At 32.2% G+C, this 23,109-nt stretch overlaps 1 protein-coding gene across 5 annotated transcripts; it reads right to left on the bottom strand.

Annotated features, from left to right (window-relative positions):
* Nucleotides 1-101: 101 nt before the first annotated feature.
* LOC140040851 (uncharacterized) lies at nucleotides 102-22,867 on the bottom strand. 5 transcript variants are annotated; one of them, XM_072087096.1, is made up of 10 exons: nucleotides 22,779-22,867; nucleotides 21,382-21,449; nucleotides 20,391-20,426; nucleotides 14,014-14,043; nucleotides 13,474-13,503; nucleotides 12,705-12,740; nucleotides 6,863-6,892; nucleotides 5,123-5,152; nucleotides 4,753-4,779; nucleotides 102-2,341 (listed from the first exon to the last, which is right to left on the bottom strand). In XM_072087096.1, the coding sequence occupies exons 1-10, from the start codon at nucleotides 22,790-22,792 to the stop codon at nucleotides 2,316-2,318; spliced, it is 327 nt and encodes a 108-aa protein (XP_071943197.1). In that variant the 5' UTR covers nucleotides 22,793-22,867; the 3' UTR covers nucleotides 102-2,315. The 5 variants fall into 5 exon arrangements, with proteins under 5 accessions (XP_071943197.1, XP_071943195.1, XP_071943200.1 ...); XM_072087094.1 differs by having other exon boundaries at nucleotides 102-2,344; XM_072087099.1 differs by lacking the exon at nucleotides 20,391-20,426 and having other exon boundaries at nucleotides 102-2,344.
* Nucleotides 22,868-23,109: the final 242 nt, after the last annotated feature.

The raw sequence follows: 23,109 nt of genomic DNA on the forward strand, positions 1-23,109 counted from the left end.
AGTTCTGTCAATTTTGTGTAATAGTCTACTATTTGACAACCAATTAAATGTTTCTGTTACTGAATGTATCATACCATAGTTGTTTTATATTTGTTGTTGGTGTTGAAAGTCATATCAATTTTATATCTTGCAAAAAAAGAGACATAATAATTATAATAATAAAGAAGAATATCGGTATAGAAAATGTACTGTATAAAACAGATTAAAACAGAATTCCAAATGAACCTAAGTAGTCAGGTGGCACTTTTTGTGAGAAATTCCTAATAATAGAATTGTTAAAAAAACAGACCAACACCATTGTAATGCTTTAATAATACAAGATTAGGCATCTCCTGAGACTAAACAATATATTGGCTAACATAATGCTATTACGTTATACAGCCCTACCGTAAATAAAAGCGGTAGCATATTCGAGGTAGGGTATTTTCGGTAATTGGTTCTTTAGGCATAGTTTATTCCTCTTGATGATCGTGATGGAGGTGATACTGAGCTGTCTGGTGTAGATATGGATGGATTAGGTACGATGACAAAAGCAGCAGTACAAATAATAATATAGGCCTACGTTAATAGAATTTTTTAATTTCAAACGTAATGCAGAATATCAATAATTAGACGGACGTTTTTTCTTTCCAGGACGCATTATATTTTTTTTTCTATCCAATTAAGAGAGAAATCATGAATAATTCATTACCTTAATTATTTTCTATGCAAACTTAAAACTCAGCTATCCGGATTTCACTCGAAAAATGTCTTATCATCAAATCTCCCTATGTAATTTTATAATACTATTCCCCACAATATATTCTGATTCTTTATGGCGTATATTTAATTTGATTTTTATTAATTTGCAGTATAATTTCTATTATTTAACCACTGTACCTTCACACACGCGCGCGGTATGTTTAAAATAAACAAAAAACTGAAATGGCTATGAATAATGGCAAACTTAAGCTCCAGTCCTACTATCTGATTTTTTTTCGTCTTCCAAAGGAACACTGTATTGATTGATGGAAAGTGCCTGTTTCCAGTCACCTTTAGGATCAAATCTATTATTTTAACTGCTCCCTTGTGTATAAAAGAGAGAAAATATTTGAAACCAGGTTGTTGCAAGGTGAACTTATCTTAAACCCGGAAGTTACTTTGACCGGGAAGAATTGAAATTGAGATGAAAATCTAATGTTGAAATCATAAATTTTGTTAAAAAACTTTTTATAATATCTTCCTAAGATAGAAATATGGAACAATAGCGTCGATGTGAACACTAATGTTATCAAATCTACGTTTCGCGGTACATCTCAGATAGATAAGGTAGGTATCCAAGGCGGAGATTTGTACCAAAGTTTTTGCATTGTGCTCGCCTATGTCAGAATTAACCATACTTTATATATAGATGCAAAAGAATTAAAGATAGCTGGCCTACTTCCTAAATATACTGAACCTAACCCCCTAAATAATCTCTCTCAACTATTAAAAAAAACATGTTCTTGAAAGAACTCGAACTGAGGGCTTCAGTGTAATATGTTAAAGTATTTACTACTATAGACCAAACATTTCGGTTGACAAACGCTGTTTACACAAACTATTTAATCTCTATACATGCTTATATAGTGCCCCTATAATGCTCCATATTTTGTCATAATTATTCTAATAAATTATTCATGATTTCTGGCTTAATTGGATTGAAAAAAAATAATGTCTCCAGGACCCTTGTGATACAACAATGGTAATGGTAATGGTTTTTGTCACGTCCCTAGACAACTTGTCAGTCAATCTCCACTGCATTTTTTTGTTTCTGTTTTAGTCTACTGTCTTGTAGTATTTACTCTTTCCTGAGTAGACTATACTTGCTTATCATCGGACTCGTCCTTATAGTGGTTCATTACTTCTGGAAAAACACGCTTGTTTGACAGCAATGGGATATATCTATATCGACGTTCCCGTTGTTGTAAAACAAGCGTTGATATTTTCATCGTCAATTTTCCCTTCAAAAAGGTTTAACATGGAGTTATTATTCATTTCATTGTTTAATATTTATATAATAGACAAAAGGACAACAGCATAACATGTTCATAATTATTTTTAACAATCCATTTTGTTTAAATCAGTATTTGCATAAAGTAACTCTACAGTGTTTATAGGCTACGGGACATTAATTAACATTCAAATTAATAAAAACAGTACGTTTTAAAACCTTTCAAACAGGTGAATACTTAATAAAAGTCCCAAATACCGAATTAAAAAATTATCTAAGTCACCAAAACGATTATAAATGCGACAGGTTACAGGACTTGTTTCCACGAAGACCGTAGTCTGGTTTAGTTTACTCCTTTAGGAGGTAGGCCTACTGAAAGAAAATGGAAATTGTTTTAAAAGTTAATATCATTTTAACATGCGTATACAATATCAACTATAATAACTACGTTATGCGAAATCTTATTCCCATGTGATATTATGTTGTTTGCACTGTTATGCCTTATACAAATTACATGATAGGCCTGATTGTCATTATAAACAACACCATTAATAGGATTATTACTGATTAAATCGCTTTACACACAATATTGTATTTTAAGATATTTTTAGGATGCACTTCTTTAATTTTGTTTCCTGTTTTCAAATGATATATTATCAGCATTCAATCAGAAACAGATACATTTGGCTTCTTGTTAAAAGGCATTGATATAATATGAAATGATATTTTTTATTGTTATAAGGGGATATTAGGGATTACCGGGAAAAAAAGTTGAGCAGGGTTCAATTATAACAAACGCTGGTTTGCAACGAAGGCGTACTGCCATACCTCGGGTAGGTTTATTATTTGGTTCAATTATTCCAGACGCTGGTTTGCAACGAAGGCGTACTGTCATACCTCGGATAGGTTTATTACTGGGTTCAATTATACCAAACGCTGGTTTCCAACGACGGCTTACTGCCATACCTCGGGTAGGTTTATTATTGGGTTCAATATACCAACGCTGGTTTGCAACGAAGGCGTACTGCCATACCTCGGGTAAGTTTATTATTGGGTTCAATTATACCAACCGCTGATTTGCAACGAAGGCGTACTGCTATACCTTGGGTAGGTTTATTATTGGGTTCAATTATACCAAACGCTGGTTTGCAACGAAGGCGTACTGCCATACCTCGGGTAGATTTATTATTGGGTTCAATTAAACCAAACGCTGGTTTGTGACGAAGGCGTACTGCATACCTCAGGTAGGTTTGTTATTGGGTTCAATTATACCAAACGCTGGTTTGTGACGAAGGCGTACTGCCATACCTCGGGTAGGATTATTATCTATATATAAATTTACGTAAGGGAAAAATTCGGTAAACCGCGCCTTACTTCTAGAATTTTTACTCGATGGTATATAAAGTTGGTTCGTACTTTCGGTACTGATTTTAACAACCTGATGTAACCCTGTATACTAATTAAATTAAGTTAGATAATTAGTTATTGACGATTAAAACGATTTGCCCCAAATAGGGGTGTTTTCTGATCGTGGTATAAACTGTCTAATGGATGTCCATCTTGAAAAATACTCGCCACAAAAATGCGAGGAGGCTTCGCATTTTCCTATCTCCTCCTACGATAATTGTTTTTAATAGCTGAAAACCAGTTGAACAGCTAGAGTGCAGCATCATAATGTTGAAGACAGGCCGATTTTCTTTAAAAAATACTATTTTGATAGATTTAATATACGATTATACAAATGTATTGATTTGCGATGAATGGAACGTCCCAATCTCTCAGTCTGCCAGAGTTTGGTTTAACACAAGTAGGTAAATTTATGAGCCCTTGGTTTAACACATACGGTAGATAAATATATGGGCCCTTTGAGAATAAACTTGCAATACTTTGACAATACTGTAAATACCTATTAACTATTTTTGGTCCTCATTTGAATCGAGCATTTCCTAAATGCTCATACTATTAGATGTAATATAAAAATATATACAAATAAACTTTATTACTGAGATTGTGGATAGGCTCTACTGTTAGATATACAACTTTATACTGACAGTTCCTTCTCAACGTTTGTATTAATTAATAATTACCAAAAATAAAACGTCGTAGTGGTGTATCGTGACATGTACTTTAATATTTCAATCGAATATGAAAGTGACAGTTTTAACAAAGTATTAAATCGCAAATGTTTTACTGTATTTAGAGGTATATTATTTATAGGCCCAAAAAACATGAAAAAATATTTCGTTACTGAGTGGATAAAGAATATATTTAAAAATTGTTCCTCTTTGTACCTATCCGTTTTCCCATCCCTCAAACCTAATGTTACATACAAAACACAAATTGGGTTCTTTAAATGAGTCAAAATAAAAAATTTGGACTCATTTTGTGATAAGTTTCTCCTTCGGAAGTAATTCCCAGTGTGCTAATTTTAGTTGACTACATAAATCATCGTGTCTATTTATTCGTTTCTGTAAACGACAATGTATTATATAATAGTACATTTGAAATCGCCAGTTTTGCTACGCGGAAATTACTGTGTATTCGAGAACCATCTGTGGGCACGACCTAGATGGTACGCGAGCGAAGCGAGCGTACCATCTAGTTGGGTTCAATTATACCAAACGCTGGTTTGTGACGAAGGCGTACTGCCATACCTCGGGTAGGTTTATTATTGGGTTCAATTATATCTAACGCTGGTTTGCAACGAAGGCGTACTGCCATACCTCGGGTAGGTTTTTTATTGGGATTTTAATTTGACTTATTGTACAGTTGTAACTTACCTTCAGTGTTTATTTTCTTAGGAGGTCCTGAAACAATTAAACAAAAACATAGGAACATTTTGAAATTGATATTCATGTTAACATTTGGATAAGTTATTAGGTTTGCAGGTTTGGTTATCAAATGCTATCTACTTTTTAACTGGTTTATTATCCCGACGATCTGTTTTATAATCTGAAAAGGAATCAGTAATTAAGTATTTTACATTAGTATTGATTGTAGTTGAACATGGTGCATACGACTTTCATAATTACGGTTGAATTGTGTTTTGGCTTTTTAAAAAAAATTTAGATATTTTGATTTATGTAACATATCCTTTTAAGAGTTTCTTCTATCTTGTGGACATATTTCAGTTTGGTTTTTATTACTTACTTTCAGCGTTTATTTCGATAATAGAAGACTCTGTAACAAAGATTAGAAGGAAACATGAAGAATACATTGTCATTTTCAACATTAATTATCAAATCCCCTTTTATTTCAACATCTAGAAGGATATTTTGGATTAAAAAAGAAGTTATCAACCTTTTCCTAATACAGGATGTGCGAATACGGGATGATCGATACACACAATTGGTGCTGACCAGGGTTCAATTAGACAAAAGGCTGATTAGCGCTGAGGGCGTATCCATACTTCGTTTCGGTGTAGGTTTTTTTCTCACACGTCTGTAGAGCGCTTAGATGTTTCACGACATCAAAGAAATTAGCATGCATTAAACTTTTAGAATGTTAAAGCGGCAGAAGAAAACTATAAAATGTGCATACTTATTTCCCCACATGTAAGTAAGGTCGTAATATTGATTACGCCTATAATTATAAAATACTAGAGGGTGAGCTCGCTTCGCTTGCTCCCCCTCTAGAGGAAGTGTAGACGATGGTTTTCGGAATAATATGGAATGACACGGGTAAACATGTTTTAAAAGGACGTTCTCCTTGTACGTTTTCTGTCGGTTACCATTATTGAAAATGCTTGACAGATCGTAAAACTAAACCTGTCTTAGATGATTAATAATATTTTAAAGTGTAGTGTTTATTGTTTGGTAGGGCCATTATAGGTTGGAGGTGTGGAGGCGGAGATCATTTTTTAGGTAGGTGCATATTCGAGGGATATGTTTAATTTTGTGTTTTAATAATATGGTAACATTATTTTATAATCAAATAAAATCCTCTAATAGATATGAAAAGTGGTAAAAAGAATAACAGATGCTTGGTAAATTGTAGATAACAGTGAGATGAATTCTACTACAAAAAGTATAATTGTGTTATTATAAATATAATACTTTATTGTTGTGTATTATAAATGAGGATATGCGTTTATTATTCAAATTGATTTTTTTAGGAGACGCGTTTATTCAAATAAATACCGTCCTACTAATTAATACTTTATTTAATTTAAACATCTTTTGAAATTAACTTCTGCGACAAAGTGGGCCGTTTCAGCCCAGGAAAGAAGACATTTTAGACATCCTGGTACTAACGGGACACAGATAGCTTACAGTTATTCCTGCCAGCTTACTCAATAAAACTCGGCTATCGGGATTTCACTCGATTTAAAAAAAATCAAATCTCCCTATGTAAACTATTAATACTATTCCCCAAAATATATTTCGATGCTTTATGGCGTATATTTAATTTTATCTTTATCAATTTGCAGTATAATTTTTATTTTTTAACTACTGTACCTTCGCACGCGTGGTCCGGTCCTAAAATAAACAAAAACATCTAAAATGGCTATAGCCTATGACTATATAACGACCAACTTAGTTGAAACCAGGTTGTTGCAAAGTGAACTCATTGTGAACCCGGAAATTACTTTGACCACGTAGAATTTAAATTGAGTTGAAAATCTACCGTTGAAATCATAAATTTTGTTAAAAAACTCTTTATAATATGTTTCTAAGATAGAAATATGGAACAATATCGTAATAGTAAAATCCATTGTTGTCAAATTTAGATTTCAAGGTACATCTGAGATAGATCAGGTAGGCATCCAAGGCAGAGATTTGTACCGAAGTTTTTTTTATGCTCGTCTAATTTATGTCAGAATTAACCATAATTTATATATAGATTATGATTATTAAAATAATAAAATAGAATAATATAGTATACTCTCACCTTCTTCACCTCGACGAACTCTGTCATGAACTGAAATAACATAACATATTAAAAATGGGTGATTGATAGCAAGGAATATTGCATTAAAACATTGAATGTTAGTGTTTGTGTTAAACAGAGGTGAAGTTTATGCTTAAGATTGATTCCATTGTGTTTTTGAATTCATTATTCACTGTGTAAACGTAATATGTGGTCCCCTACCGGTATCGTTTATATTATAGTAATGTGTATTAAATTTGCGAATAAATATAATTATTACTGTACATTGAACATAAAAAGAAATATATAATACATAATTATATTACATGGTATTAAAATGTTGAAAATCATAAATTATCAAAGCAATGATTATCCGCTATCATCGTATTTATTTTATTTTATGAATACTGTTATTCCATTATGAGGTTCTGAAACAGATCAGACAAAAGGCATGAACACTTTGAAATTTATATTCATGTAACAGATAAGTTGATGTTTGTAACCGTGTTTATCAAAATGTGTTATCTACATCTAGTTTAGGTCAACATCTTGAAGGTTTTGTTTAATCCAAAAAGCAATTCACCAAAGTAGCCTACTAATGTAAGAATGTATGCCTATGGTTATAATGAACATGGTACACAGACAATGCAAATGGTTGTATTTTTGTTCGAATTAAGTTCACGTACCGTGCGGTACGGTAATTAGTTCTACCTAACAGAAAAGTGACGATGCGTAAAGATAATAAATTTAATGATAAAGTGATGATAATTAATGTTTCTAATTTGTCTCGTGTCGTCTCTATATAAATTTCTTTCTGAAGGAAGGCAGACGGCAGGTAGGCCTAGTTTGAATTATACACAAAATATCTAGGCCTAGGCCCATATTGAAGAAATAATTCAGAGTAGGTGTTAAACTTCTTCTATCGGTTGCATTAAATATAGGTACACTTTTGTTATTTATTCTAACTAAACATCTACAATGGCCAACGTGGAAAACAAAGAGCCAAATATTTCTAATTTAAATATTAGCGCCGCTGAACCGAACACCTGGCTGTCGACTCTCATCAAGTCAATCATGGGCTGCAAAACCATTGCTGATATTATATCTACATTATGCGACGCAGTCACCAAGATTGTCTCCTTGGAAAAAGACATTACCACCCTCAATCTTGAAATCACCGGTTTACAAAAAGAACTGAGGAATTTGCACGCCGATATGCAGGAAAATTCTGATTTCATGGATGTTAAGCTGAAGGATATTGCCGAGGATACGCAGCAATCCACTACGGAATGCATAGAAGAGATACGTGACAAAATTGACAACCTAGAAGGACGTCAACGCCGTAACAATCTGATGTTTACTGGCATACCCGAACAAGCGGAGGATAGTGAAGGTACTGTTAATTTCCTTTCCTCATTTATCTCCAATACCACCGGCATCAAAATCGCTAATGATGATATACAACGAGCCCATCGAGTTGGACCACGTAATACCACCAGGGATAAACCGAGACCACTTGTTGCATACTTTCTCAGATATTCTACTAAAGAAAGAGTACGCAAGGCAGCTCCAAAAGTGAGACCTAAATTTAAAGATAATAACATCTACGTAAATAATGATTTTATCAGCAAAGTGATAAGTAGAAGAAAGGCATTATACTCATCGATGAAATACCTGCATTCCAACAAAGTAAAGGCCTGGCTCCACCTTGACAAATTGCGTTACATAGATGCAAATGGTTATGTTCGCACATTCATCGACATGGATCATCTTGCCAAATACTACCCGAACCTCAAGGAAGCACATGCCCCCGTAGCTACTGAGTAATTCTAGTCGTCGCAATAATTTAACTTTACTTTGACTCTACTTACCGTCAACCGAAATATTACCTATAATATATTTTTATTTCAAGAATTGTTTATTTTGCTTCTCATTAATTATGTATTAATGTATACAGTCTCATGCATGCTTATTGCTGTATTTCTTTTTTAGATAACGCTATACGCAGCTATTGTTAATGAATGTTAATTATCTTCACTTACTTCCTTTTTATGACTTTAATGTGAACTCTGAACTTACTAACAACAATGATATTTCTAACATAACCTTTAATCCAGTTAATTACAATGAAAATGAAAAATATGATGAATCTTTTGATCAACTAATTAATAATCTCAATTCACAGTCGGTTACCCTAGATGAATGCAGCTTTTATGATTATTCACAATTTAATTCTAAGTTTAATACATCCTTTAATACTAAACTATCTCTCCTGCATCTTAATATTAGAAGTATTACGCATAAAGTTAATGATCTCGAATGCCTTTTGAATTCAATTAATAACAAATTTTCCATAATCGGTATCAGTGAAACATGGCTTAATGAAAACTCCCCTATTCCTTTCATTAATAATTACTCCTTCTTTGCAAGCAATAGAAGCAATAATCAAATTGGCAGAGGAGTTGCATTTTTTATACGTAATGATATTAGCATTACAATTCGAAATGACTTAAAATTACCAGACGACCTTTCCGAATCACTTTTTGTTGAGATTGAAAATTCAAAGACAAAAAATGATATTATAGGCATTATTTACAGAGCCCCCTGTGGAGGGCTAGATTATTTTACTAAATCCGTCGATAATGTATTAACCCAAATTAACAATGAAAACAAAAATTGTCATCTCATGGGAGACTTCAATATTGATTTATTGAAATTCCATAACCATAAATTAACAAACACCTACCTAAATACCTTAATTTCCCATTTTTTTTCCAACTATTTCAAAACCAACTAGGATTACCTCAACTTCGGCCACCTTGATTGATCATTTTTATTCCAAACAATCTAACTATAAAATAGTTGCTGGTGTTTTACTTAATGATATCTCCGACCACCTTCCTATATTTCAGTTCATTGATCAAGAAATTAATGATCAAAACCTTGATGATAATAGCGCCAACTATTCATTTCGTATAAACGACCTAAATGCCTTATCGATTGATTTAGAAGGTGAAGACTGGTCTATGATATTTGATTGTGACCCAAGATTGAGTTTTGATATATTTATTGAAAAATTTACAAATATCCACTCCAGACACTTGGTTAAAAGTAGTATAAAATCAAATAAAACGTTTAAACAACCATGGATGTCATCTGCTCTCTTAAAATGTAGTTCTCGGAAACATAAACTTTATAACAAATATATGCACACACGTAGTAATAATGACAAATTAAACTATACAAAATATAATAATATTTTCACTAATCTTTGTCGCACTGCTAAAAAGAATTATTATACTTCCCAGTTTGATAGATATAAAGGTAATCTGAAGAACACATGGCTTGTAATAAATTCTGTTTTAAATAAAGGTAATAATAATAACAAGCACCCGAATCTAATTAAAGACGGTGATAATATTTACAAAACTCAAAAAGAGATATGTGAATCGTTTAACAACTATTTTTCTACAATTGGTCCTAATCTTATTAATAGTATGCCAACTAATATAACTGATCCATTATCTTATCTTCATTCTGCGTTTGCCAACTCATTTTATATTAGCCCAGTTTCAATTGATGATGTTAACCTAACTATATACAATCTAAATTCTAATAAAGGGTCTGGATCTGACGGTATTACTGCTCGTGTCTTAAAATCTGTATCTCCCTTAATCATCAACCAACTTACCCATTGTATAAATTCATCTTTTTTATCTGGCACTTTTCCAACACACTTAAAACTAGCTAAAGTTGTGCCCATTTTCAAGAAAGGTGAACGAAGTCAATTATCTAATTACCGGCCAATATCACTACTTTCAGTGTTTTCCAAAATTATTGAAAAACTCATGTATTCTAAACTTTCTGATTATCTCACAAAATTTGATATACTTAATAAACGCCAATATGGTTTTCGAAAAAATCACTCTACATCCCATGCCGTTTTAGATCTTATTAATAATATTACAAATTCATTTGAATCAAAAGAAAATTTATTAAGTTTATTTATTGATCTTTCAAAGGCCTTCGATGTTATTAATCACAATAATTTAATTAAAAAACTTGAGTGCTATGGAATTAGAGGTATTTCATTGAATTGGTTTAATAGTTATTTGAAAGATAGAAAACAATATGTTGCATTAGGATCTTGTACATCGTCGACGATGGATATTACTTGCGGAGTGCCACAGGGATATGTGCTTGGGCCATTGCTCTTCCTTATTTATGTTAATGATCTGGCTAATGTCAGTAACAAATTGCAAGTAATATCCTTCGCCGACGACACCACCTTATTTTACTCTAATTCCAATATTGATTTATTATTTACTACATTCAATGATGAATTAACAAAATTTTGGGACTGGTTTATTTCAAACAAATTACTTATTAATACTCTTAAAACAAATTATTAAATTTTTCACAATTCTCAACGTAAACTAAAAGTTGATGACCTAAATATACTTCTTGGCGGAATTCAAATTGAACGCAAAACTGAAACACTTTTTTTAGGTGTATATATTCATGAAAACCTCAAATGGACCAGTCATCAAAATTACGTTTCGAAAAAAATATCAAGATCTATTAGTATTATTAACAGACTTAAGCACTTCTTCCCTCTAAATATTTTTAATTTCTCTTTATAACACACTTGTACTTCCTTATTTCTAGTATTGTAACATTATTTGGGCTGCAGATTACTCTTCTAATATTGCTAGATTAACTAAATTACAAAAACGTGCAGCTAGAATTATTACTTTTTCACCATATAGAACCTCATCTGAACCCCTTTTTAAACGTCTTGGTATATTAAAATTAACGGATATCCACAATGTTCAAGTTGCCAGTTTTATGTTTAATTATTTTAAAAACCAACTTCCTATTTCTATGATTGATATGCTCTGTAAACGTACCAAATTTCACAATTACAATTTAAGAACTTCTCATTTAAACATTCCTTTTGCTAGACTTACAAAAACTAAATTTTTTATAACTATATCAGGTCCTAATTTGTGGAATCATATCCCACCAAATATCAAAACGTCAATATCATTATTTACTTTCCGAAAAAAGTTAAAGAATCATTATATATCTAAATATTATACTGCTTAGTTAATATGCTTATTATCATTATTTATACTCATATACTATTTATGTCTTACACAAAATATTAGTTGTTGTTTATTATTGCAATCTTTAATCTATACTATATATAATGTATATAGTATATACTATATATATACTGGAATTATAATTTATGTATACATATTTTTTTTTTTCATTTACCAATATCGGTAGTTATTTCATTTATAATTATCATGAAACTATTGAAATATAATTTAAATAATTTTTATAAAGAAGATGTTAGTTATGTTATTATACTGTAATTTTTTATCCTAAATTATATAATTATATATTCTAGGTTATTTTTATTTTTTTAGTAATGTGTTTTGTTATGGGTCCCTACGAGACAAGTTTTTAACTTCTAGAAGGGATCTATGATAATAATGACTACCAATTACTGCTTTATCTATGTTCACTTTAATATCTTTTTTCTATTTTGTATATATTCATTCATTATTATCTAAATAAATATTATCTGAATCTGAATCTGAATACCGTTTGAGCTAAGTCGACGTTCACAGTATAATTACAGTTCCTACGCATAAATACCTATCGTCAGAATCATCCCCGATGATGATAGAATTGATTTAGAAATATTGATTGCTTGCACCATGACGTGCATTCGATAACGTTTGTAAAGCTCTTTCTTCAATCTACACTATCAAACTAGTTTGACAAAGGAAGTTTTTTTTACAAATTATACTGCTTGTTATGCATATTTTTTTTAAATTTTTAAACTTACCTTCAGCGTTTAATCCATATCTTTTAGCAGCAGGTTCTGAAGCAATAAAGAAAAAAATAACTTTAAAGTGTATAAGTTTTCAAATTAGATTAATAATATATTGTGCTTTGATTTTTTTCATGTTTTCAATTCAATTCAACTCAAAATAACATTTAGTTACTTTTAATTGTAGTTTTTGTGTCAGGGAAATGAGTAATTAGATGTTTTGCCCTCCTCTGACGTAATTTGTACTTTATACTAAGTACATTTGAGAATACTTGACCATCCGAGAACTATACTTGTGAATTTTTTCTCAAATGTACTTAGTATAAAGTACAAATTACGTCAGAGTAGGGCAAAACATCTAATTACTCAAACTACAATTACAATCCTGTTGGTGCAGTACCCGCTGCTTACTTGGGCTCGAATCTAACCACAAGCCATCAGCGCAAGCTCGGTGGTCTAGAGGTATGAACGCCAGGCTAAGTGATTAGGTTATTAGGTTTGCGGGTTTGGTTATCAAATGTTATCTCTTTTTAGCTAGTTTATTATCCCGAACAAGCTGCTATAATCTGAAAAGGAGTCAGTAATTAGGTATTTTACAGGAGTGTTGCTTGCAGTTGAACGAAATTACGGTTCTATTGTATTTTGGCTTATTTTAGTTTGAATTAAGACATTGAGATTTATGTGACACATCCTTTAATTTCAAGAGTTTCTTCTTTCTTGTGGACATACTTCGGTTTGGTTTTTATTACTTAGATTATAGTATATACGTATTTTTGTAACTTACTTTCAGCGTTTATTTCCATAAAAGAAGGCTCTGTAACAAAGATTAGAAGGAAACATAAAGGATACATTGTCTTTTTTAACCTTAATTATCTAATGTGTTATCTCCTTTTAGTTAATTCAACATCTAGAAGGATATTTTGGATTAAAATAGAAGTTATCAACGTTTTCCGATAACGGGATGTGCGAATACGGGATGATCGATACATAATTGGTGCTGAGACCAGAGTTCAATTAGAAAAGGCTGCAGGATAGCGCTTAGGGCGTATCCATACTTCGTTGCGGTTTAGGTTTTTTTTCTCACAAGTTTGTAGAGCACTTAGATGTTTCACGACATTAAGGCTCTATACATCAAAAGCATGCATTAAGATGCTATGCTTATAATGTGGCATAATTTCATAATGCTAAAGCTGCAGAGGAAAACTATAACATGTGCATACTCATTTCCCAACATGTAAGTGACGTTGTAATATTGATTAGGCCTATTATTATAAAATATTATGATTATCAAAGTAATAAATTAGAATAATAATGGTGTACTCACCTACTTCACCTCGACGAACTCTGTCATGAACTGAAATAACATAACATATTAATAACGAGTGATTAATAGAAAGGATATTGCATTGAAACATTGAATGTTAGTGTTTTGTGTTAACTGAGGTGAAGTTTATGCTTAAGATTGATTATAGTGTGTATTTGAATTAATTATTCACTTTGTAACCGTAATATGTGGTCCCATGCCAGTATCGTTTATATTATAGTAATGTGTATTAAATTGGCGAATAAATATAATTTTTACTGTACTTTAAACATAAAAAGAAATATATAATACATAATTATATTACATGGTATTAAAATGCTGAAAATCATAAATTATCAAAGCAATTATTATCCGCTATCATCGAAATTATTAACTTTCTGCTAAAGTATTATTTTATTTCATGAATACTATTATTCTATTAGGAGGTTCTGAAATAGATCAGACGAAAAGCATGAACACTTTAAATTTATATTCATGTAACAGATACGTTGATGTTTAGTAACCGTGTTTACCAAATGTGTTATCTACTTTTAGTTTAGTTTAATATCTTGAAGAATCTGTTTGATCCAAAAAGCAATTAATAAAAGTAGCCTACTAATGCTAGAATGTACTAATGGTTATAATGGAGCATGGTACACAGAACATGCAATTGGTTGTATTTTTGCTCGTATTAAGATCACGCGCCGTGCGGTACGGTAATTAGTTCTACCTAACAGAAAAGTGACGATACATAATTATGATAAATATGATGATATGATATATATGATATTTGGATTTAGATGAGGTTCTGAAACTGATCAGACAAAAGGCATGAACACTTTGAAATGTACATTCATGTAACAGATAAGTTGATGTTTGTAACCGGGTTTATCAAATGTGCTATCTACTTTTAGTTTAGTTCAACATCTTGAAGGATTTGTTTAATCCAAAGAAAATTAATCAAAGTAGCCTAATGTAAGAATGTATGCCTATGGTTATAATGGAACATGGTACACAGAAAATGCATTTGGTTGTATTTTTGCTCGTATAAAGATCACGCGCCGTGCGGTACGGTAATTAGTTCTACCTAACAGAAAAGTGAAGATACATAATTATGATAAATATGATGATATGATATATATGATATTTAAATTTTATAATCTTTTTGAACACATTGATGTTTAAATTTAACATATAGATTTTAATTTTTTTAACTGTTTTTTAATATTGTGCAATTTGTATATGTAACTTATTCTCAATTCAATGTTATATTGCAATGAGTAGAATGAATAAAACCAGAAATGAACAAATGTAATAATAAAGTGATGATAATTGTAATATACCACCAGTACCTTGGTACAGTAGTAATGTATTGTAATATACCCCCAGTACCTTGGTACAGTAGTAATGTATTGTAATATACCCTCAGTACCTTGGTACAGTAGTAATGTATTGTAATATACCCTCAGTACCTTGGTACAGTAGTAATGTATTGTAATATACCCTCAGTACCTTGGTACAGTAGTAATGTATTGTAATATACCCCTAGTACCTTGGTACAGTAGTAATGTATTGTAATATACCCCCAGTACCTTGGTACAGTAGTAATGTATTGTAATATACCCCCAGTACCTTGGTACAGTAGTAATGTATTGTAATATACCCTCAGTACCTTGGTACAGTAGTAATGTATTGTAATATACCCTCAGTACCTTGGTACAGTAGTAATGTATTGTAATATACCCCCAGTACCTTGGTACAGTAGTAACGTATTGTAATATACCCCAGTACCTTGGTACAGTAGTAATGTATTGTAATATACCCCCAGTACCTTGGTACAGTAGTAATGTATTGTAATATACCCTCAGTACCTATGTACAGTAGTAATGTATTGTAATATACCCCCAGTACCTTGGTACAGTAGTAATGTATTGTAATATACTCCCAGTACCTTGGTACAGTAGTAATGTATTGTAATATACCCCCAGTACCTTGGTACAGTAGTAATGTATTGTAATATACCCTCAGTACCTTGGTACAGTAGTAATGTATTGTAATATACCCTCAGTACCTTGGTACAGTAGTAATGTATTGTAATATACCCCCAGTACCTTGGTACAGTAGTAATGTATTGTTATATACCCTCAGTACCTTGGTACAGTAGTAATGTTTTGTAATATACCCCCAGTACCTTGGTACAGTAGTAATGTATTGTAATATACCCCCAGTACCTTAGTACATTAGTAATGTATTGTAATACCCCCAGTACCTTGGTACAGTAGTAATGTATTGTAATATACCCCCAGTACCTTGGTACAGTAGTAATGTATTGTAATATACCCCCAGTACCTTGGTACAGTAGTAATGTATTATAATTATACCCTCAGTACCTTGGTACAGTAGTAATGTATTGTAATATACCCCCAGTACCTTGGTGCAGTAGTAATGTATTGTAATATACCCCAAGTACCTTGGTACAGTAGTAATGTATTGTAATATACCCCCAGTACCTTGGTACAGTAGTAATGTATTGTAATATACCCTCAGTACCTTGGTACAGTAGTAATGTATTATAATATACCCTCAGTACCTTGGTACAGTAGTAATGTATTGTAATGTACCCTCAGTACCTTGGTACAGTAGTAATGTATTGTAATATACCCTCAGTACCTTGGTACAGTAGTAATGTATTGTAATATACCCATAGTACCTTGGTACAGTAGTAATGTATTATAATATACCCTCAGTACCTTGGTACAGTAGTAATGTATTGTAATATACCTCAGTACCTTGGTACAGTAGTAATGTATTGTAATATACCCTCAGTACCTTGGTACAGTAGTAATATTGTAATATACCCTCAGTACCTTGGTACAGGAGTAATGTATTGTAATATACCCTCAGTACATTGGTACAGTAGTAATGTATTGTAATATACCTCAGTACCTTGGTACAGTAGTAATGTATTGTAATGTACTGTAAAGCTGACTGATGATAATTGTAATATACCCTCAGTACCTTGGTACAGTAGTAATGCATTGTAATATACCCTCAGTACCTTGGTACAGTGGTGGTAGTAATATATTGTAATATACCCTCAGTACCTTGGTACAGTAGTAATGTATTGTAATATACCCTCAGTACCTTGGTACAGTATAGTAATGTATTGTAATATACCCTCAGTACATTGGTACAGTAGTAATGCATTGTAATATACCCTCAGTACCTTGGTACAGTATTAATGTATTGTAATATACCCTCAGTACCTTGGTACAGTAGTAATGTATTGTAATACCCTCAGTACATTGGTACAGTAGTAATGTATTGTAATATACCCTCAGTACCTTGGTACAGTAGTAATGTATTGTAATGTATTGTAAAGCTGACTCAAAAAACATGTATTCACTTCGACTACTCTTTTTAACAACTATTTTATTATGACTCATACAAATTGGTATAGGTACAGGTGGTATTTGTAAACCAACTGATAATACAGGAAGAGGAGTACTGATAACAAATGTATCATCTTGCCTACTGGCACAATAACTAGACATAACAATAATTAATGTTTCTAATTTGTCTCGTGTCGTCTCTATATACATTTTTTTGAAAAGGAAGGCAGACGGCAAGTAGGCCTAGCCTGAATTCTACACAAAAAGTCTAGGCCTAGGCCCATATTGAGGAAATAATTTAGAGTAGGTGTTAAAACTTCTTCTATATTGATACCGTTTGAGCTCTTAAGTTGGCGTTCACAGTATAAATACAGTTGTTCGCATTAGGCCAAAAAAAAAAATTGTGTTGGCCACGTTTTTGGTAAATCCCAAAAATGGGTAGGTCGGTAGGAAAAGTTTTTTTTTTTTTTTTCAGACCAAAAATGTGTTACCGGCAAAATAATAAACCATTTACACAAATGATACAAAAAGACTTTTTAAACACTTTTCATAGCACCATAGGCTCATTCTAGCTATAATTGTTTCAAAAAAAGTTTTAATAAGGTTTATTAAATAAACGTAGGCCTAGCCTTTTTAGGCAAAAAGGCCTAGGCTAGCCCTAGGCTCTAGCTACCATTTCCAACAAAAAATCAAGGTCGAAATAAACTAGGCCTATTACCGTGTTAATGCTGCATTACGCAAGCGGCAAGTTAACATAGCCTATTATATTATTTTAGATGAAACATATTGAGTTTTATATTGTTTTATCCATACATAATTACACTGGCATTTAAGATATATAACATTAAAATGTAGGCCATTATGAGCCATATATTTCGGCGATTTCTTATCGCGGGGAAATTCCCCCAACCAGAGACATCGATCGATCGAGGAGTAGGCATAGGCTTAGCCGATTCACCACGATAAGCGCTTAAAGCGCTCAAAAAGTTAAAAGTCAAGGTCATTGTAAACAAATTATCAACAAAAAAAAAGTAAATCGAATTTACATGCGCAGTTTGCTGTGCATGAATCGTAACAACAAATTATACAAAATACTCACAACTTCTTTTTTAAAAATATGCTTCTAAATATATAAAAACAATTGTTGAAGTTAGTTTGAAAATAAAATTCGAAAATATAACCGTTTTTCGAAGCACGCTGTTCGAAACGCGACAGGCGCGTTGAATGAATCTAGGCCTAAACATACAACGTAAAATCGTCTAAAATCCATCTTTATTTCTGATAATCACTATTTTGAAGCTTGTATACAATAAATGTATAATAAATAAAGATTATGTATCAGTTACAGTGTCTAAATCGTCATATTTCCATGTAAAAATGTGATTTTTCTACCGGAGAAAAGTCGTGAAGATGTCCTCACAAGGGCCGCGCCATATTGTTTACCTTTGATTGTAATATGAACCCTGACATGTCAGATGCATTATGGGCATGAAATATTTGTTCAAACTCTGCGCAAAGGTCAGTTTATTGAAGCATAACTTTTGACAAACATTTTGATACCAAACTTGTTTTAATTTCATAAGTTTTCGACGCATTTTCGTCAAATTTTCTGCAAGCTACACGTCTAAAACAGCGGACTAAGCTCCCGAGGGATGCCGGTGCGCGTGAGAATCCCGAATTCCAAGTCGCTTTCGGGATGTTTTTTTTAACATTCCCGGTGAACAAACAGCGGCGACGACGACGCTCTCGGGGCGGCTCCCGATAGGCCTAGGCCCCATATGGTCATCGTCGGATGAGTCAGTCTACTAATTTCTTCATAATTTCGAAACCGGTCATTCATAATGGTCAAGTTTGGTCTTATTTTGAAGAGAAGAAATAGGTTCTGATGAAGAGATGAGTTTTATTATGAAATATTTATTAATTTTTGTGCATTTGGTAGTCAAAGATAAATTACAAATTTTTAATAATTTTCCTAAAATATTTCTAAAATTTGCATAATCCATACTCCGCAAAAATAAGTTGTAACACAAATTTGATAACATATTTGGAAATAAAATGTCCTTTGCATTATTTTTGTTTTTTAATTTTTTTAATGTCTGTGTTTAGAAAAAAAGTTAGGGTTAATTATATGACATATGCTTTTTGGGTCCCAGGGGAGCAAAATAAACTTAGGGGTCAATGGGTTAGAGGTCCGCCGGCTAGAGGCCTAGGCTACGTACATGCCGGAACAGATGGATTATCGCTATATAAATAACAAGCTTGAACAAAAGAGCTTACGACAATCTTAGGTAATTTTTTTATTAAACATATAGGCCTACTTCCTTGGCGAATCCATGCCTTTTAAATCATTTAACAAATTCGTAAACGGATCGTAGTACTACTGTACAGTGAAACCAAAAATCACCGCATCAACAACCTCGTGCGATGTACGATCTGTTGTTCTTTGCATGCTGCAGATCAACATTGGTAGAGTCCATTAATTAAGAGGGTGTTTAAAAACGTGATAACTATTAAAAACCTGTCTCAACCACTGTGTAATCAAAGCGTTTATTTAATTAAAACTTGGATCCCCTCAAAATTGATAATCGCGTATTCTGGTTATCACGTGATTGATTCACGGTTGGTTGCACGCTTCTTTTTTACGTCCGGAAGAGGTGAAATATGTTCGCCAATTTGGCAAATAAGACAATATTGTTCACCATTTCGTTTCACAATTGCAGTTTGGCTCCCCCGCCCCCCCCCCCCCAAAAAAAAGTCGACATTCATTTTCGTCCATTTAGGGTCGGTCTGGCGTGGCCAACACAATTTTTTTAGGCCTTATATACGTCTCGTCAGGATCATCCCCGATGATGATAAAATTGATTTAGAAATATTGATTGCTTGCACCATGACGTGCATTTCATTCAGTTTGTAGAGTAAATCTCTATCTACAATCTACACTATCAAACTAGTTTACAAATCATAATATATTGTATGTTATGTATATTTAGTTTTTTTTAAACTTACCATCAGCGTTTAATCCACTTTTTTTAACAGGAGGTCCTGAAGCAATAAAAAGAATATTAACTTTAAAGTGTAAAGCTTTTTAAATTAGAACAATCTATAATATATTTTGCTTATTTTAGAGAAACATTTTTATTGTCAAAGACTTCGTTTTGGATACTATATAAACCTTCCAAGTAAACGGACAGCCTAAACATTCAACATCGATACGACTTCGCGCTTAAGTGAACGTTAAACAAATTCATGTTTATAAGTCGAAATGGTACAAACATTTTATCTAGGGGAAAATAAACAATGATTTTATCTTTCGTCAAACGAATAGAAGAACAAGACTTTTTTTGTATAACAATGACCTTTAAACGACAGACCTAATCATTAGACGACGCGGCATTCCAATTATAGACATAGTTTGCCATATTGGATAATTTGAAACAGTAGGATTTCACATTGCAAAACAATATATATATATATATATATATATATATATATATATATATATATATATATATATATATATATATATATATATATATATTTCTGTCTAATATATTAAAATTATAAGCACACAAATTGTAGTGTTAATAATGTCAATGAATAACCAAACAATCATAGGCTTAGGCCTAGCTATGCTAAAGCGCCTAGGTTAGAAAAGCTGCGATAACATTAAAGCTAAATTAATTATTTATTTTGTCTAAATTTATACGTATCTCTCCAAAAATTCCGTCGCGATACAGTATTTTCATTGTTTAAAAAACGGCGGTGCTGTTGGATTTCACGTTCAACTTTTTTTTTCATACACAGAAGAAACGGAACAATACTATTTAACGATCTTTAAATAGTTCGTAATTTCATGACATGTAACCCACAATCGTCCAATCAAATGACCGGAATTTATTTAGGTGTTATATGTTTTACAATATATTAAAAATAAGCAGAAATTGAGAAATTATACACTTTTTAAAACATACATTACATTAATAAAACAATAACTTACTTGCCATGGCCAAGTGGTGGACTTGAAACACAAACAATATAACAAATACAACTACCAGCGATTTCATTCTGTGAAATAAATATTTGTAGTGTTTAACATTTTCACAGAAAAAGGCTATCCTTGTCATAGCTATACAAGCACATTGGAAGTAGATCTGATTTTTCCTGGCCATGAAAAGGAAACACTGGCCAACAAGCTCAGTCATTGCTGGGATTGGCTTCCTATAAAAATTAATTTGTTTACAGAATAAATAATAAATGAAACTCTTTGCCACTTTTATCAGCAACTATATGTCAGACAAACATGGTTTGACGTAAAAGCCATGTTTGTTTAATTATACAGGTATTAGCCGTTATTCACGTTCCCACACACATTATGAAGCCATATCCTTAAACACTAAAGCCTGCAATTCAGCCCCATCTTTATTCATAAAAATTTAGCCATAACGTGTGGTTAACATGCTTGCCTTCCACGGTTCAATCTTGACCTAGTACCAGGGTTGGAATTCACGACCGTTTTAATCAACTCAATACACAATACTTGATGAAGGAGTTCTGGACTGGATGATGACGAGAACAACTGAGAATGGAAACACAGGAATAAGATGGAAATTTAGAGAACTCCGCAGATTAAAATCAGAATGTATAGAATTGGATAGCACATGTGCTAAGAATGTAAGATGACAGCGATTGCAAAAAAGCATTGACATGGACACCTGATGGGCGAAAACAAAGTTGGACGTCTGAGAACTACGTGGAAATCATGGAGCGAGGCCAAGTGAGTTCCCAGAAACAGAAGAAGCTGGACATAGACCACTGCACTCTTCTGGGCCACAGGGCCCTAAGAGAGTAGATGAGATAGATTAGATTATCCATCATGAAATTCTCGTTGTTTTTAAATTGCAATAATTAAAAGAAAAATCGTATATGATTATCAATAAAATGTGCTATTTCATAAATTAAAAACTAAATTAAAAGATATTAACAGACAAGTCATTAACATATTAATTTCACAGAAACATTATTATTAAAGTTCAATCATAAGCAAACTAAAGCTCTTTGCTTAGCGTTTAAAAGAAAGTATTACACTACAGGTTTCTTTAAAAAAAATAAATCCACGCAAAAAAAACCGGAAATACTTTCTTAAAATCCCTTTAAAAATTGAAAAAATGTGTAAAACAAACATTATACAATCCATACTTATACTACGTCAAGCATAATGTTAACGAAGGACATCATAGGTTGTCATTTCCTCTTATTGGCTCCACACACTATATAATAATATCCACAATATCAAATATATTGTATATCATTCTTTATTTTGTCAGTTCAGCAAAACATGAACATAGAACGAAATTTAATTAATAAGACAGAAGTACCTAAAAAAGAAATACTTACATTTTACTTGACATGATAATATTACAACGTCAATACGATTGAGTTAAAGTGTCAGCTTCAAATAAACTAAATCGTCAAATCCTTAATATAAAAAAGATACAGATTAAGCAAACGACGCTTTCACGTGATTGGTCAATTAACACCAAAGGTAAGTTCATCTAGAGAAACACGTCATCATCACCGTGTAAGTGTCAATGTTGACAATGTCTCCTCCAATTATGAATGTGAAAATTTGAAGAGATATATAATATAATTAATACATAATAATTAATAAATATAGTGAAAAAATCTATTACTATTGTTAATAAATTAATAATTGAGTACCCTTCAG

The sequence above is a fragment of the Antedon mediterranea genome, chromosome 2 (genome assembly GCF_964355755.1).
Source record: "Antedon mediterranea chromosome 2, ecAntMedi1.1, whole genome shotgun sequence".
Classification (NCBI taxonomy): domain Eukaryota; kingdom Metazoa; phylum Echinodermata; class Crinoidea; order Comatulida; family Antedonidae; genus Antedon; species Antedon mediterranea.

Bases quoted from the DNA above. Each gene is read 5' to 3' on its own strand.
- LOC140040851 (XM_072087094.1), bottom strand. The intron at 20,427-21,381 runs GTAAGTTATTGT...TTATTGCTTCAG, and splicing joins CCACCACTTGGCCATGGCAA to GACCTCCTGTTAAAAAAAGT. The intron at 5,153-6,862 runs GTGAGAGTATAC...TCTTTGTTACAG, and splicing joins AGTTCGTCGAGGTGAAGAAG to AGTCTTCTATTATCGAAATA.